This window comes from Morone saxatilis, unplaced genomic scaffold (genome assembly GCF_004916995.1).
Source record: "Morone saxatilis isolate NCDOM2014 unplaced genomic scaffold, NCSU_SB_2.0 Contig7, whole genome shotgun sequence".
In the NCBI taxonomy this organism is placed as follows: domain Eukaryota; kingdom Metazoa; phylum Chordata; class Actinopteri; family Moronidae; genus Morone; species Morone saxatilis.
In genome coordinates this window covers 18,358,895-18,377,299 of record NW_023340246.1, presented here as the reverse complement: position 1 = coordinate 18,377,299, position 18,405 = coordinate 18,358,895, and the positions used below count along the sequence as shown (strand labels likewise).

Here is an 18,405-nt window from a genome sequence, read left to right as displayed (position 1 = left end):
CCATGTCCCGTGCCTTATCATGGGAGTATTTACTCAGAATTGACCATTTAAAGGATATTTTTCAAATGCACCAATGGTCTTTAAAGACACTGTTGTAAACGCAGTTTGAGCTGAGCCCTTTAGAAATCTTCTTCAAAATCCTCCGTCTTTTAATCACCATTACTTTTCCTCTAGCATTTTCACAATTTCCATGATGTAACACAGAGCTGGCAGCTCCCTCCTCTTTTGGAGGACAGCCAGACGTCTTGTCCTGTTTGCTCTTTTTTGGATTTCTTGAGTGAAATTGCAAATAGACAGGAAACAGAGAGAGATATCACATCAGAAGCAGCTTTAACTCAGAGGATCAAGGCATTTATATTTCAGTCGGATTTCACTCTTAATTCTGGAGTTGACAGTCTGAGTTTTGGTGTTTCAAAAGATATCTTTCTTCTGTGTGTGTGAATGAACTGCTCTCTATGTTTGGCTGCGCTCAACTCCTAAAAATGCACAGAGAAAATACACTCCAAACAGAAACATAAGAAATGAAAATGACATGTGAACGATGCTACTTTGCACTTTGTACATACTTTGTGTACATATCTTGTACATAATCACGTACATATCACTTTGAAGCTGTATGAGATTATTAGAGCACAACATTGGGTGCTACCAGCCTGTGTTGCGAGCTGGACGGGGCAACATCAAGATGGATTGACACACAGCACTGCTGTGTTGTTGTCAGGCAGAGGAACCAGGACAGCCACCCTGGATACCACCTGAACCAACATATGAATCCACCCAGATCTCTCCCCGTTGCACACCACTGTCAGACAAGAGGAATGTAGATGAATGACCACTACGGTCTCCTAACATAGGTAGATTTTTTTTGCTGTATATCTGATGCGCGTAATAGAATATGACAGCATATGAATGTTTCACCGACCAAGAATGAAAATGAGCAGTTATACTGTCATTGTAAAGATTATTGTGTGTCCTGTTCTGGTTTAACAAACAAGAGGTTATGTCTGAATATGTAAGAAAAGATCAGGATGTTAATAGGTCAACAGGTGTGTGCAATGATACAGTGATCCCTTACAGATCCTCTTAGGATACCTGTCTTTTTTAGACCAGCTTATACTTACATATGAGATCGGTCACTAACCCTGAAATGGAGACACGTAAGAGTGCAAGAAGTGTGGTTATTTACGCCACCTAACCTTGTGACAGGGATTTTAGTTGAACAAGGGGTTTTAAATGGATGTTTGATTGATGAAAGAAGGGTGATTTTGAATGTTTTAAAAAATAATAATTTGTTAGTTTAGCTTGTTTGTTAGGTTTTTGTTTGTTGACTGTTAGTCCTTATTGTGGTACAGAGGCAGAAGAGGTCTCAAATACCACTTTAAAAAACAATCTTATCTGAGTTTGTATTGAAATCTACCTTAAAATTGTGTATATTTATCCCAATCATATGTAAATCCCTGCTGATTTTCCGGAGTTTGTGCTGTGAGTTAATTACAGGGAAATCTGATCTTACAAAAGACATAGAGGTTCTTTTATATTACACATTTGCATTGGTGCATATATACAGTATGAGGGTGTTGTATAGTTTGTAATGTTGGATTTCATATAGTTGAGTAGTGAGTTGAACTCGAGTTGAATGCATTTTTAGTGATGCACTTCATTAATCCTAATTTTGTGTTAACAGATATACAGCAAATCAAGTGTTTTCGTGTTTGTAACTAGAAAGAGACAGGGAGAAGGAGGAAGGGGGACAGTATCCTCTGACAATATGACGGTATATGAAAATACAGAAGAAGTGGAGCATTATAAATGTGAAACAAAGCACCTTTGAACATTTATTATTTTATATGATTTAATCACTCTGTATGCAAGAATAAATAAAAATGATTGTTAACAACTGGGCAGATGTTGTTGTTGTTTTGTATCTTTATGTGTGACTTGTGAACAAAGAAAACCTGTGAAAAAGAAGAAAAAATACTTCCTTCATTCACTAGAGGTCAGCATAGACTTTTAGCCATTTTCTCACACTGAGGCAACAAGTGGGAGATTTACTCTGCCATTATCCATTAAGGTGTGCAAATGGACTGTACTGTGTGTGAGTGATGGAAAGTGAAACCATTGACCCCTACACAAGTTGTGGCATTTGATTAGCAAGCCAAATAGTTGTGTGGTGGCATTTTTCATAATTTCACCTCAAACCTGCTTAGTCTGTTAACCATCACTTCAACACTGTTTTGATGCACAGAGCAACATTTTGGGCAACTTTATGCTGCAGAGATGCTCCAGTTCCTGGGATACATAAACACATTTTTAAATGTGCATCTCGCTTTTGAGGTTCATGGTTTTGTCACTCTGAAATTTGTTTGTTTCTTGCCTATTCACCATTACACAAACCAGGAAAGTTGATAAGTCACCTCAGTGTTGCTAGTTAGCTGCTAGCAATTCATGCTCAAGGCTACAGACGCAGAGTTCTGACCCAGTTATAGATCTAAGCTGCTTTGGAAGGGAGCCCAAATCTATCCCAGTAGGAGCCAGCCAGGGTTACAGTTGTGCCACTCTGGGTTTAATGGGAGCTAAGACTTGAGCTTAACGGAGAAAATGTTTGGAAATATACAGTGAGCACCCAACACCTACAGGGATTAGCACATGGTTTGACCACTAGTTGGACACATACAAACATCACAGTGGTTGTCAGAAGCCTTTTGTGAAGGCATACACACCCATTGGTCTGCACTTTTTATCAGGTTCCCAGCCTCAGGGAAGAGAGGAGCCAGGAGTCAGGGACAGACAGACACAATTTCTTACTCTCCCTCGCTCTCTCCAAGTTCACACACACACTCGCGCACACACACACAGAGGTCCATTGTGTGTCTGTTTCAGTGGCTTCTCCTCAGGAGGCTCTTGTTACCATCTCTTACAGCCAACAACAAAGAGCTGAATGTCTTTGCTACCAAAGAGATGGATGAGAAGGACTGAGGGACATATCCACAAGGTCTTCTAAACATTTAAAGGCTCAGTACTGCCTGTGTGTGTATGTTCAGGTGTGTATGTGTCCCTAGAGGAGTTGTGAGTGTTTGTGTCACCTGTACTCTAATCTTACAGTACCATACCTGTATCAAATGAGAGCAAATACCAAGACTAGCTTCATATATCTGTATAAGATGTACTGCTGCACCCGTGCTAGGCTCTGTAACAGTTGCCTCAGGTCATCAGTTACAAGAATCACTCCATAAGTGTCAGCTAACATGGTCACAACTCACAAGCAGACCAAGATTGCGATTATACAGATATTTAACAGACAAAAAATGAACAAAACAATATATAAGGAACATATTTCAACCTCTCACACTATGTTCAGAGTCTCAGCTTGTAAAGAAACCTTTACATGGAAAGAAAATGACGATAGGTTACACATAGATAGATCAGCTGGAGGCAACACTGTTAACATAGAAAGGCCTGCATTGTTCCCATGTGTCAGTTCCTAATGGCAGCCAAGTTCAAGCTCTAATGTTTGCAACTATCGAGTAAAGTGTCCTTAAGCAAGACATAGAATTCCTCTCAGATTCAGGGTGTCTCTTCTGTTGCAGATCTTGATCCTTGACCCCCTTATAAAGGGGATGTAAGCAGATAGGAAAATTTTTTCAGGGGTCATACAATATGTCATATCAAGTCAATTTCAAGAGCTCAAAGTTTACTGCTAAAGTTTTGTTTAGAGACAGAGCAGATCATCACCGTGTTCATCTTCATTTAACAGTGCAGGAATCATAGAGTATTATTCTACAGTAATGATGATGCATTTGTTCTAATTTGTCCATTTCCTTATAATGAACAGTAATCTATGAGAAAGCTTTCTTATGAAGGAACAACAGTGGAGAAGGACTGGTTGGCAAGGTGTTTTGAAATACACTGTCAGGATGTAACAAAGTAACTGTTACAAAAATGCGCTGAAAAGTTACTTCCTTAATGTATAATCAATGTTTTTATAATAAAAATGATCAAATGACAATGTGAAAATAGTATGATAGTGTGAAAGGGTCGCTTAAACCTACAGAAAAATATCACCTGAATCTTGGCTTTACAGAACTTTATTGCGAGCTTTATCTCATTGTTTAGCTATTCGGCCCTCGACTTTATAGTTTTGGTTCACTCTCACGGCTCATTGCTTTGTTTTCGGCTGAAAAACCCAAATACAGCACCTAACGACAGACAGACAGCTAGCGACCAGCTGGCGAACACAGTGGAGCAGCTAAAGAACCAGATATTTCCCTTAGGAGTTGATAGATACCAAAAACAGAGCTAAAAGAGAGTGAACAATTCGATTAACATTCATCAGGTGGCCAGAAGGAAATCAATGAATGTTTGCTCCATTACTGCTGAATATTAAAATAACCATTACACCGCCATGTTTTTACAGTAGCCCAGAACGGACAAACCTAACACTGGCTCTTGATAGGGCCATTTGTGTCTTTGCGAGTTTTGCGACCATCGTTGTTTCTCCTACAAATTTGGAAGCTGAACAATATTCAGTTAATTGTAATCTGCAACTTCACTGCTAGATGCACCTACATCTTACTTACTAGTCCTTTAAAGGGTGACGATATGCCAACAGGTCATGGGTTCAAAACGTGTTTCCACTGCTCCCAAGTGGCCCAAAAAAGTTATTGCAGCTTTAAGTGCACTGATTAGTAGCTCTTAAAATCAGTTATCTTACTTCTACTTGTGTAATTGAATTACTACTCTTAATATTACTCTCTCATTCAACAATATTACAATAGTTTTAAATGTTTTTTGGTTTATTTACATAACTATATATCTTTTGTCTTTCTCTTTTTATCCACACACAAACATAAACACACTTGTGTACATGTGGTCTGGCATGATAAAGCACAATTCCTTTTTTTAGCCTGGTGGATTTATCTGGCAGTTTCTGTGCGTCTTCAGTGACGCAGCACATTCTTCCTTCCTTTAAATGGCTCCTCTTAAACAGCGGAAGAGCTTAGCTTTGTTTTAAACGCGCTCTCTACCTCGAGCTCATTAAAACACCTCTCGTGTACAGGAGCTAATGATTTGTTTCCCATGCTAACTTAAGCGAGTGCCGTCATGCACATACACAAAGACAAAACAATCACACATATGAGCAGATACATGCATAAAACCTAAAACATTAAATATTAACCAATGATATTAGCTACTGTGTGTGTTGTTCTTGGCTTATTTACAGACCGACAGGGGACATAGCAGCTGTTTGGATGCGTGATGTTACCTGGCAGCTTGTTGCCAAACACAAGGAGGTGTGTATGCCAAGACACATCCAATCTATTTTAGGTCTGCTGTGCAGAATTGATGAGGTGTGACTGAAAATTACCATTTTGTGAATTGACTTAAAGGTCCCCTCCAGACATGTATTAAGACATACATACAAATAGTCTGCTTAATAAGGCAGTAATGAGTGAATGATGTGTTTTTTTCCTGCAAAAAGAAGTATAATTTCCAATTCAAAATCCTCGAAAAGGCATCTTCTCCTTTCTACCTCATTAAAAATTCCAAGAATCTATGAATATGCAAATTCTGAACTTTGAGTAGCCAATTATAAGTTTTCAGTAATTTAAAAATATCCTCTTGCAAGTACAAATGTGATGTTATGCTCCTTACACATATGGAAGTTTGTCCACAGATGTGTAGAGACATACTAACTCCAATGCATAATTGCCTGAGAGACCAATAGAAAGAAATCTGAAGTTACTTCAAAGCACAACTGTATGAGTGAAAGAGCACTAACTTCGTCTGGGCCCTGTGTTAAAGCCGCAGTAATGACTCAGCACTTCAAATTCACAGGTGTCCGACAATCAAACTACCTGCTCTACTGCTTTAAGACCCCCCAAGATCTTTTACTTTTCCACTACCTCACCCCCCAACGTTTCTGTCTCTGACCTCTGACATTTTCTGACAAAGGCTTTTAGTTCACCCAGAACCAATTTAACTGAGCAAACTCAATAATTGGTAGCTTTTGAGCAGGAAGCACTAAAGGGGAAAAAGTGCTCAAAGACGTGATTCTTTTGGTTTGTAAAGTGTTTAAAACTCTAATATTTCCTTAAATTGCTTTGCCAATGTGTTTAAAGGTTTCAGGGCAATATATGATTACACTACAGTGTCTCCTGTTGAAACAAGCTTTCTCCCGCTAATGATTTAATTTCTGATTTACTCAAAGATATCTTATCTCACTCTGACCTTTCTTGCTCGATGTTATTGTATATTCTGATGATTTACTTTGAAATTGACATTGCATGCAAAGTATCCTACAGTGTTTAAATGTGCACATACACTAAAGAAGACTAAGTAATTTAAATCCTATACAGCACTTTAAAGTCACTCTTCAGATACCAACTCTTCATTAAAGCTACAGCAGAGTCTCTAAGGAACATCTCTGAGAGTTGGCCTGTGAACATAATTAAAGCTTTAATCTCTGTTCTTGGCTAACAAGTTTTGATGTGGTCCCGTGGGTTTTGCATTGAACAACCGTGTGACCTGTGAATCTCATCAGATAGTTGTTGAGTCATGGTTAATCTCAGCTGGCTCTTTCCGTTTGCTGTGTAACCACAACAGGACTGGGCCAAAAACATCTCTGTTGTGGTTACTTTAACAATTCTTTATTCTTCATCTATAAAGATGTATAAAGAAAGTGGATGTAGTTATGTGACCAGTTCTTGTTTGCTAATTAATATCAGAAATTACCTGTAATCTAACCTAATTAACATGGATATTTTATAATTATATATATTTAGTATATGATGTGATGAACGGGTAGGCAAACAGTTAGGTATTTATGCACATGTCAAGCAGTTACAGCAACCTTGTGAGGCAGCTGATCGAGATCACGTGAATCCATGTGGCCAGGCTTCAAGCTGTATCCAACCACAGTGGTAACGGACCAAACAGCATCCTATGAGGAATTACCGTCAGCTATGGCATGGGCTTACGGGTATGGTTTTAACGCTAGATGCGCGTGATGAGGTGTGAAGTAACAGTTTGCTCAAAAACAATAATGGCGGCGGTTAAAGAAGTTATATCAGAACTGGAGAGTTCATTGAAAGAAAAGCAAAGAACAGCACTGAAATCTTCTCTTGATTCTCGTTACAGCTGGATATTACGCTGATAAGAGCGGTGAGAGTGAGCCAAAACAGTAAAGTTGTGGGCTGTAATGCCAAAAACCATGAGCTGAAAGTTGCTCCAAAGCTCTGGAGAGCTGCAGAGTCAACTAATTCTCTGTGTTATCCTCTGTTAATATAAAACATTTATTATAACCACTTTAAAATAATAAGAATGAAGTTTAGAGCTGTACTACAATTTCTGAAGCACATCAACAGCAACACATCTTGGTGACGCACACTTAAGCAATTAAGAAGTGAAGCACACTGTCCTCAGACATTCTTCAGGCCTAGATCTGTAGTTTAAGCTGTACAGTGCACCCGTGTCCATGTGAGACACTAGAAGCAGGTTGGATAATCCCAGCTGTGTCCTACCATGACTGTGTGATCCTGTCAGATCTGACCTGCTGTCTCAATGGTCAGAACATCTGATGCAACAGTGACTTATATGCTCCTTAACAATGCACATACAGTACATCATGAAAGGCTGTATCGCTAAGCAGGGCTGGATTAACTCACTGGAAGGCCCCTCGGATGAAAGATGTGGGTTACGGAAACTTTGTATTGTAAGTCCCCCCCGTTGTTGATTGTTCAATTGTTGACAAATACTGTACTTTAATAAACAAAACAATACTGTGTTATAACCGTTTATTAAATGCTCATATTGTGCTTATAAATGCAAAGTGGCAGGGTAAATGTGGTAACTTATATTGAAATAGGCCTTAAAATATTTTAACTTGTCTTTTTAACAAAACAGGGTCTTAAAATTAGAAATATAAACTGCAAAAATGCATTAAATTAGAACATGTGTTATGTTAAAGCTAGTGGATAATTCACCCTCCTAATACAGTGTGATGGAGCACATGTCAGTTTGTCCTGAGAGCTATGGATGTTAATAGGGTGAGAGGGTTTCTAATTTGTGAAAACTGGTTATTGTAGGTGCAAAGCCCATCAAAAGGATAGATTAGGGACATTATGTTGGCCACTTAGACTGTAAATAACCCCTGCAGAGATACTGTGGGAATGCACGTTCCAGGAAGTGTCTCAAATGGACAGTTGACCGGCTGATGACCTTCAGTGTCAAAGGTCACTGACCCACCAGTTAACAGGTGATGAATATGTCCTAACAGCCAGTCATGGGTTGTGTCAGCTGGTACTAAGAAAGAGCTGACCATATAAAAAAAAACCATATGAAAGCAACATTGAATAACACCTTGTATGACTAAAAGCACTGAAGTCGCTCAGAAGAGACCGTCCAAAATGGAGTCTGTGTGTTTCTTTGGGTTTCTTTTCCTGTAAGTTATACACATCTAACAATCCACATTCCCCACTGACTTACTGTATAATGTGGACATTGAAACGGGAATTTTAAGGACCTTTGAATCAGGTGAGTGGTCTTAACCGGAGCTAAACTGTGGCTATTTTAAGAGGTCAGCCCACCAGCATAATGTATCATTTGTTTCGCCTGGCGTCAGAGGTCTTAGAGAGGGAGTGAGAGAGAGAGAGTGTGTGTGTGTTTGTTAGAGAGAGAGAGAGAGAGATATTAGATTTTTTGTAAAATACACAACCACAAACTCTGAAAATGAATGTCTTCCGTTTATATAACACATTATACTCACATTTCTACCCATTCTCCAAACTGTGTATGTTATAGACATTACTGTAATACAGAGCTGTGGATTTTATTTTATACAACAGTCTCTGTTTATAGTAAATATGAGATCAACTTTTTAGGAAAACAAACCTATAATCCAGTTGTTTTCATGTCGCAGACTCTCAAATACAGATTTGACAGGAACTGACTGAAGAACTGATTTAGTGCCTGAAAGTAGAAAAGATTTTTTTTATTTGGTTATTTTGCAGTTTGGGAGACAACAAATCAAACAAAATGTGACACCTGAGAGTATTTCTGTATTTTGTCAATCAATCGATCGATCAGACTTAAATTGAAATTAAATTAAAATGTTTCCCATTTTTGTTAATTAATGGCAGAAATACTGGCAAGACAATTACTAACATACATATTTTCATATTATTAAGCAACATAAGTAAATATTACATCATCTATGTCACATATAGACAGTAATAAGTAGATTTACTCAAGTAAACGTACTTAAGTACAATTTTGAGGGAGTTTGAGTGTTACACTTTATACTATAGCCTACTATTTTACAACATTTCAGCTTCTAAAATTTTATTTTTTACACTGCATTTATATGAAGTTTTAAGTATTTAAGTTACTTTGTAGATAAAGCTTTTAAGAATACAATGAATAGTTTATAAAATATGATTCATTATTAGACAAACCTGCCCCACTGAACATTAAGTGGTTAAAATAGGGTCCACCTTGACCTGCAGCTACATTAAAACACTGTTTATGACATTCTGATGCTGCATTTTAAATACTTTTATTTTGAATTTCGCTGCCATATATCTATCTAGGTAAGGTAATAAAGTTTTTCTTTTCTTGTTTTATTGCCACCTGTACTCACGTCAATGTATTTACAGAGCATAAAATATAAAAACCCAGATGTAGGCCATGTATTAGTAAAATCTGACTTCCTGGAAGCTGAATAGTGCTTCACTGCGAGTCAGACAGCTTCCAAATATCCGTTTCCGTGTTTATTTTTCAGACTTCAATTCATTCAAAACATGAAAAAAGTTACATTATTTTGCATGAACGCGTAGCTCAACGCTTGCATTGGCCAGGGATGAGACGTAAGACCCCTTCCGCCCTCTACCATGGCAACTTCAGAAGGAACCGGAGCAGGGAGGTGGAGAGAGGGGGGAGATATGGGAGGAGCGACGCTTTGAGGTCCAGGTGGTCGAGCCTGCGTAAAAACGCACCAAACGCACGCCAAACACTTACGAAATAGTGAGCGTCATTAAAAAAAAAAAAAAAAAAGAGAGAGAAAGAACCTCGACCCGTCCAGCTCCTGGCACCTATCTGAATGAATAAGCTGTTTGCAGAGAAAGCCTCCTGGATTTGCTGCAGCAGAAATAACTCAAAGAGCGGAACGCGCTTCGGCTGGTGCGTCGCTGCGATCTCTCCAGAAAACGAGAAGACACTTCAGGGTAAAACATTTAGTTGGCCAAACTTTTTTTAATTTTGGTTTTTATTTTTGCAAAAGATCAAGACGGCTTGTTTCAGCAACAAGTGGAGATATGTTCAAGAAAAGCAAGAGTAAAGTGCTGGTGGATTATGCGTCAGAGGAAGACGACATGTCCTGGCACTATCATCACTCCTACAAGGTAATGAGACGGATGGAAAGTCAAACAATCCACCGCTAACAACGAGAGTAAAGATTGGGGGAATGATCGTGTGTAACTCTACTTTAATGTCTTATATTCCGCTCGTTCTGCCCACCGTTTTGCTTGTTTCAGGATTTAAATTTTTTAGGAACAAGTGTCAGGAAAACGAGGCTTTAACAGTAAAGCTGTACGACAGTTTCCACCTGTTTGAAGAAACAAAAACTGCTTAAATTATGTGTTTTTAGAGTGAACCAATAGGCTACTCAAATGATTGTAAAGGAAATGAATAGAACATGTATTAAAATAGATATAAATGATCACAACTACAATGCATACTTCCCTATGAAAGCTGCTAAACCTGGTAAAAAGTTACTAAAAACATCCTGTTAAATTGAGATTGTGGTGCAGAGAGAGGAGGAGGAGGAAGAGGAGGAGGAGGACAAGTGCTCCAACTTAGAATGTCATGTCAGCTGAGGAGGAGAGTGATAGAAAATAGAGAGGTCAAAGAAGAACTAGTTCATTGTCTCCCCATAGAGAAACAAACCGATCCTATGAACATATTTTAGATGGAAGTAAAGTCACAGTTATAATTGAGTACTTGCTGACTTACAGAATAAACCCACAGGTATAAAACAGGAATATTATAGTTATATATACACAGTTTAAAGATTTTTAGACTTAAATTTGTGTCAGCTTTGAATCTATTTGTGTCCTTTAAATCTTAAAGATAAAAGTTTGGACTGGCAGCACTTGTTTGTCAAGAGGGAACAGCTCACAGTGACTGTTGCTGCTGTCTACTTGTTGTGTTAATCTTCTGTGTTAATGGAAAAAAGAGAATGATAAACACTCAGATGCAAACAAACGGACGCACACATTTGCACAAATCCTTCGTACACATCCACATTCGAAAGGTGAGCAGCGGTGTGTGAGGTCCGGGAGCCTCTGTATCATCTGTATCAGCACTTGCAAGCAGCTGGGCTCTGTCAAGGTGTTTAGGGGAGAATCCATGATAACACGCTCACAAAGACACGCACAGACAGACATACAACAGTCCTGTCTCATAAGCACTAGTGATACGTTTTTCAGGTGTCATTGCGCTTTGACTTACAGTAAAACCCCAGAAACTCTGGATAGTTATAGAAATCACAGCGTAGTTTTTCTTAATAAAGGTTAGAGTCCGACCAATATGGGTTTTTTTAAGACTGATTTTTGAAGAATTAACCTTTTGAGCTGGAATGAAAATAGACCAATTCTGCACCGATATGATTCTATGATTCCGATATGATATGATGCAAAGGTACTCAGGAGGCTGCTTTCTTAAACAAATAACTTCATCAAAGAACATTTAAGTTGCACATTCTTGAACATGTTAAATAGTTTAATAAATAGGTTTCACTGTAAACCAAAAGACCAAGAGATGAACACTTAAAAGAAGAATACATTAAAATAAAACAAATAGTTAAACATGAGTAATGTAAAAAGCCTTTTTGCATTATATATTGGATGACATATACGCCAATACCGATACAATACAATAATATATCTGCGATAGACCAATCTCAGCCGGTTGACCGATATTGGTCGGGCTCTACTACACATTAACAAATAAGATAATAATACAGGAGAAGATGTTAATACTTTTGTTGTTTCAACAGGAGAGAAAATAAAAGTTAATTTTAAAGCATTGTGAACTTCTGATAACAAACCCTTTCACATTTTTATTCACTGCCTGTAGCAGCTTCAGTGCCCTGCCAGACAGCATTCACTGGACGTATAAATGTTCAATTCAATTCAATTCAATTCAATTCAAAATGTTTCATGTATAAGCAATTGGGAAGATCAGCCAACACCATTTCTCAGCATTTTTCATTTGTTGTTGTAATAATGTTGAGATCTGTGACCCTTGTCTGGGTTTTATTGGTCGTTCTTAACTTCTACCCTGGGAACCCAACGCATGTGGCCCTTACCTCTTTGGATCTGCTTTGAGTTCAGCTTGTGTGACTCTGTGTGTTACTGAAGTGGTACCAGAAACAGCTGATCTGAGATCAGAGCTGCACTTCTCCTTAGAATTCCTGGGAAAGTCATCAGGGAGGTCTCGTCGAGTCGCCATGGCAATAAAGTACATCCAAGGGTCAGGGGTCGGATCATAAAATGTCGTAAACACAGTGGAGAGGCAGATCCATCCCGGCAGTGATACAGGACGAAGGATAAAAAGTTATGAAAACACAGTCTGGACATGCAGGCTTTTGCTTCCCCTCATTCAAATGGCACACAGCACAGAGGATGAACGGTAGATTATCTGGAGCATTTTTGTGTCATGACCACTTATCTGTTTAGTGTCTTTTTAAATTCTTTTGGAGATCATGAAGTCAGTACAAATAATGAAACATGGAATCAAGTTTAAAGCTACATGAGGGAAATTTAAGGAGAAAGTCAGGGTTCAAAATAGGTTACAAAGTATCTATTAATCTGCTGATGATTTTCTTGATTTATTGACTTGCTCATTACAATTTCCCAGAACGTAAGAAAATAATAGTCTAAGGATGCTCCGATTGGGAAATTTTGGGCCAATAAAGATGTTAAAATAACAGTTTGGCTGATAGCCAAAACTGGATAAGATAGACTTTATTGATCCCACACCACAGAATTTATTTATTACAGCAGCGCAAGATACAACACAACACAAAAAGAGTGTTATTTATTCGTCCATTCGTTCCAGGAAAAAAACAAAGAAATGTTCAAAGATAAACACCTCTTCTGTGTTGCAGCTCAGTTTATTTCTCTTCTCATCCCAGATGTGAGACACAGCTGAACAGCCACTCACTGTCCGTTGTGCTGCAGGGAACTTGTGCCAGTGCTAAAAAAAGGGCTTGCACATCAACAAGTTGGAAACAACCAACACAACATTAACCAGCATAAAACTGATGTAACACAAGAGATAAACATTGGCCACTGATATCGGTGATTGTCATCTTATTTGCCGTCGTCTGTTAACAAGGCGAATGTTAGCTGATACTGATGTTCGGCCAATATATCGGTGCATCACTTAATACATTCAGTTACAGTTAAAAACCCAAATATATATGAAATGTACTATTTTAATTAACACAACCAACACAAAGAAAAGAAGCAAATATTCACATTTTGAGGAGCTGGAACCAGGACGTTTTTGAAGAATGACTTAAACGATCAAAACTAGTTCATTTTCTGACGAGCAAGTTTTCTTACATTACATTAATTTACAGTAACAATATTGATTGTTCATCATTATTTCAGTAATGTTTCTTTGAACTGAGACAAATTCGGATTAACAGTATAGATGAGATAATTTAAATACCATGTTTTTGTCAGGGGAAAATATAAGAGAGCCATAGGCAGGTTGTGGTTAGGGATGGGAACCGAGAACCGGTTCCAGTCGAGGACAAGTTCTAAATTGTCTGATCCATCGGAGTTGCATATCACCGAGTTTATCAATTCTTTTTTATTAATGCCAGCGTGTTTTTCTGACAGCTGCACATTGCGAAACAAGGACATGAAAGTCATGTGTCTACACTGCTGGAAACAAGTAGAGTCAGAGGAAGAGACTCTACTGAATACAGCTCTTTCTCTACACTGTGTTCAGACTCAGAGATGATAAAACAGTTGAAGCATAAAACCAGTGTAGGGCTACTTTTTCTCCCACACCGAAAATTGATCAGGAATCATTAGGGGGACTGGCAATGGTGCAGATGGTAATAATGGTATTGCTATCACTAAAATCTTATCAATTTCCATCTCTAGTTGTGTTAAAATGTATTACATATACAGTGTGTGAACAAAATGTGGACAAAATAACAGAAACACTTGATATTTTAATCCAATCCAATAAAATAATCTTTAAACAAATACTAGATCTGCCTTTAATTATCCAGAGAGGTTACAAATGCTTTCTTCAAAAAGAAAACCTCACTTTTACACGTTCCAGCTCAGAACAACCACAGTCTGATCTGTTAGGTTAGGGTCAGGGGCCTCATTCAGGGGCCCCACGCCGTGCCGCTCTCTCTCCAGCAGCATTTATCCTGGTGGTACAGGGATGGGACCAGTGACCCACAAGTCCTTTAGTCCAGGTCTGTTACTTTGTCTGACTCTTGTACGAAGCCATTTGAATATAATGCTGTGTTTACTTAAAGCCATTACAAAGGACAGTAGCTCTCTTTCTCTTGCACCTTGTTTACTCCCTGTTATCTCAATCAAATGAGCTGAAACTGTGCATCAGCGTACAGACAGACACAGACAGAGACCTGCAGGCAGACAGATAGAGACAGACAATTATAAAGGGATAATGCAGTCGTAGACACACAGAGGAAAAGAGGGTGCATAAAGGGGGAAGGGAGGAGAGAAAATGCAGGATTTAAAGTTAATATCTGTCCTCCCTCCACAGTGCTCTAGGGCGACTACAGTACAGGCCCTGTGCAGCTGTTTGCTTTCTCACCACTCACTCTTTATTGAAGTTCAACGGGGCTGTAAGAGGCAGCTGGGAGCTTGCAGGAGGTGCGTGTGCCTGTTTGTCTATGGCTTAAAGCGGTAACACACCTGAATACTTCAATAAAACCACTTTAATTCCACTGTTGGGTGCCCTCTTTGTGAAGTGGGATCATGAGAGCCCAGATCAGGTCTGAGCACAAACTTCAGACGACTTCTCGTCTAAATCATTAGTGGTGAGGAGAAGAAAGGTTAAGCTGAGTTGATCGTCCGTCGATGGGGAGAGGGTTCAAACGTTTGTGAGTTTTGTCTTACGAGTTCATCACAATGCCTCTACTATTCTCATATCTGTCCTCTAAATTTGAATCTGCAGCCAGGAGACCATTCGCTTAGCTTAGCACAAAGACTGGAAACAGGGGGGAACAGCTAGCCTGACTCTGTACATAGACAAAGGAAGTCACTGCCTCTGTAAAACATGAATGATATAGCCTGTTAATAAGTGAGCTTTAGAGATGCTAGTACACCACATTCATGTCATATAATTAATATTATATAATAAAAACTGTTCAGGTCAGCCCTAAGACCCTCTACCCCTAACTAAAACATAACTCTAACCCTAATTCTTTTGGTGTTTTTTATCCATTTTAACAAGGACATTTTCAGCACCATTTTCTCAGTGCAGAAACGCAGTTATGTGGCTTTATTTGTTTTTCCCACCCATACTTCGCAAAGACCCACCGCTACCTCACTCGAGCTATTCTTTTAAGTATATCTTGTCTAGTATTTGGTGAAAGATACCATTTTCTGAGTCCTTTGGAGAATGTGGAGTACTGTTGTTGTGCAACGGCTTTTTGGAAACTTCCATTGGTACTTTGGTATTTAAATTCACTGTGCGTCTTTATTGCCTAGAAATCTGGCTTTTTTAAAAGACAACACTGAGCTAAAATTTACACACAGACTCAGTCAAAGAGGGAAAGACTGAGGAAAAAATGGCCCCCTGAGGTGTGAAAGCAGAGCTCTTGCTTTCTGTTGTTAGGAGTGTTTTCCTTCCAGAAACACCACTCTCTCTCTCTCTCTCTCTCTCCCCCCTCATTCTCCCCTCCCCTCATTCTCTCCCTCTGTTCCAAGTTGTTAATGCTTTTACGCTCTAACAGTAGTTAGCAATCGGTATGTGTGAGTGTGTGTGTGAGTGTGTCTTTGATCTGCTCAGGTGGCGGAGACCCAGCAGACTTTGCTCCGACTTGTCCAACCACCGTTTCTCCTCCTCCCTCTTATGGAGTTGTTACATGTTAGAAGTTCTTACAGCTTTGATCATTTTATAGGAATTCTGGCTCCACTTCAGTAATCTTAGGCTCAGCGGCACGTCGGGTGACTTCTTGCTGCCCTCTTTATGATTTAATGTTGTGAAGTCTTTTGGAGCAATTCCAGGTCAAGTCATAAGGTTTTACAAGCGGTTGATATCAGTGAAAATGGATTTCTTAATGAATTTAAGGAAATTACTCTTCAGGAGTGCTATGATGAGGTTTATGATAACCCTCAGTGTAATACTAAACTAGATCATGTTAAAGACTGACTTTTGTTTTGCCCTGTACACAGATGTAGTAGTCATAATCTGTTAACAAAAACAGATATTTACATGACTATATCCCAAGACTGTGTACTTTTGGGAAAGCCATTAAAATGACACAACATTTGATCATTTTCCTTTGTTCAGGTTTGTGTATCTCACATATCAAGTTGCTTCAAGCTGTGTGGATATGGAAGCCCTACCCGAAGCTGTCTTGTTTGTTTTATATTTATTACGGCCAAATCTGTGACTTGAATGTTTTGGCTTCCAAGTCAAGTCACCGTAATTCAGTTAGATTGAACTTTCTGGTCATTATACTTGCGTACAATGAAACACAGGCTGGAATGACTTCCTAAAAAAAGAGAAAAAGTACAGACAAATAGCAGGTAGATGTAATAAAAAGTATATAATGAATAACACTGATAAGTTATGATTTGATCAAGTATCAGTTGTACAGCTATATGTATTCATTAATCATTATCTTTGTTATTATTAGATTTATAGAACAAAGCAAAGTAGCAAAGTGCCTCAGATAAAATGATAAAAACAATGAAACTGTAACGCAAATATTATACAAAGGATATATGAAAAATGGAAGGGAAAAAAAGCTTGGAGACTGGCACACAATGGAACCAAAATAGCTCCACTCATAAACCCAAATAGTCTCATGTACTGTTGCATGTACTGGTGCATAGGTCATGAATTTGTTTTCTCTCTCTTTTGTTTAAATCTGTCCTCTGAGCTCTGTGGCTTCCCCTCATCTTCCCCACTCCTTCATCCATCCATCCCTCCATCTCGCCCTCCAAACACAGCATGTTTATGTTACAGCTTTAAAAAGGCTGCCCTCTCTTTTACAGGAAAGTCTGCACACACTCCACACACACACACATCCTTTTGCCACACTCTGTGGATGTGGTGTGTGTGTGTGTGTGTTTGTGTTTGGTGGTTGCTATTTGTGTTAACTCACTGCTGGCGTATGTGTGTGTGTGTGTGTGTGTGTGTGTGTGTGTGTGTGTGTCTCAGGACAAAGACATAGAAGGAGAGGAAGAGGAGGAGGAAGCTGTCACTGCAGTATCCAAGGTAAACAGCACAATTTCACAGATACTTGGATGTAACACAGGCACAAACACGCTACTTTCTTTTAAACTTGCACTCAATGTACACACCCGTACCCCCTAAAGATACGCACTTGTCCAACATGCTCTTATCTGCTCACACATTGACTGCACACACACTAGTATCGCACTCATGATGCCGTCACCATAAACGTCTATATACTTTGATTAACCTCAGTGCTTCCAATGCACATCAGCAGCTTCTTCCTGTCACATGATCAGAAAATGTTTTATGGGGGAGCTGAGGTAGAACAGGAGTGTTAAAGGACTACTGAGGCTGCAGTGTTTATCTATAAACACACCAGCCTTCAGCTGTCATCCCCTGCTTTATCTTTAACCTTATCACTGAAAGACTGTCTTGTTTCTTGTTATGACGCGCGTGTGTGTGTTCTGTTTTCTTTATCCTTAAACTCAGAGTTTGGAACTGTGGAGTGAGGTCACTTTAGTTTAGGGTTAATATTTAATGGATAATTGTGGTGCGCATAATTTTTTATCAGTGATATTAAGATTGTATTCACTAAAACAATTGCTGAGATCTGGGAAAGCTCCAACACCAGTAAAAATAATGTCAGAAAATAAGAATTATCTTGCAATGAGACGTTTTTATTTGCAGATCATGGAGTCTGCCATGTTGAACCGCCCTGTTGTTACAGTAGCCCAGAACAGACAAACCAAACACTGGCTCTTCGTAGGGCCTTTTGCAGTCACTATAGTTTCTCCTACATGTATGAAAGCTGAGCGCTGAACTCTACACACTGGTCCTTTAATGTCAGTCAGGCTAATTTGGAAGAAAAAACTAAAGCAAACAGTAAAATTATCACTCAAACAGTCTGTTGTAAACATCCATCACAGTTTACAGACCAAC

The 18,405-nt window shown here is 38.9% G+C and overlaps 1 protein-coding gene across 2 annotated transcripts in view; it reads left to right on the top strand.

Annotated features, from left to right (window-relative positions):
- The first annotated feature begins 10,048 nt into the window (after nucleotides 1-10,048).
- The window catches only part of si:ch211-225h24.2 (testis development-related protein), a 15,586-nt gene continuing 7,229 nt past the window's right edge, over nucleotides 10,049-18,405 (top strand). The window contains exons 1-2 of one of the 2 annotated variants that reach the window (XM_035679309.1): nucleotides 10,049-10,397; nucleotides 17,449-17,505. In XM_035679309.1, the coding sequence (XP_035535202.1) occupies nucleotides 10,311-10,397; nucleotides 17,449-17,505 (144 nt within the window). In that variant the 5' untranslated portion in view covers nucleotides 10,049-10,310. The remainder of the gene's footprint in view (nucleotides 10,398-17,448; nucleotides 17,506-18,405) is intronic. The other variant, XM_035679310.1, reaches the window with a different exon arrangement.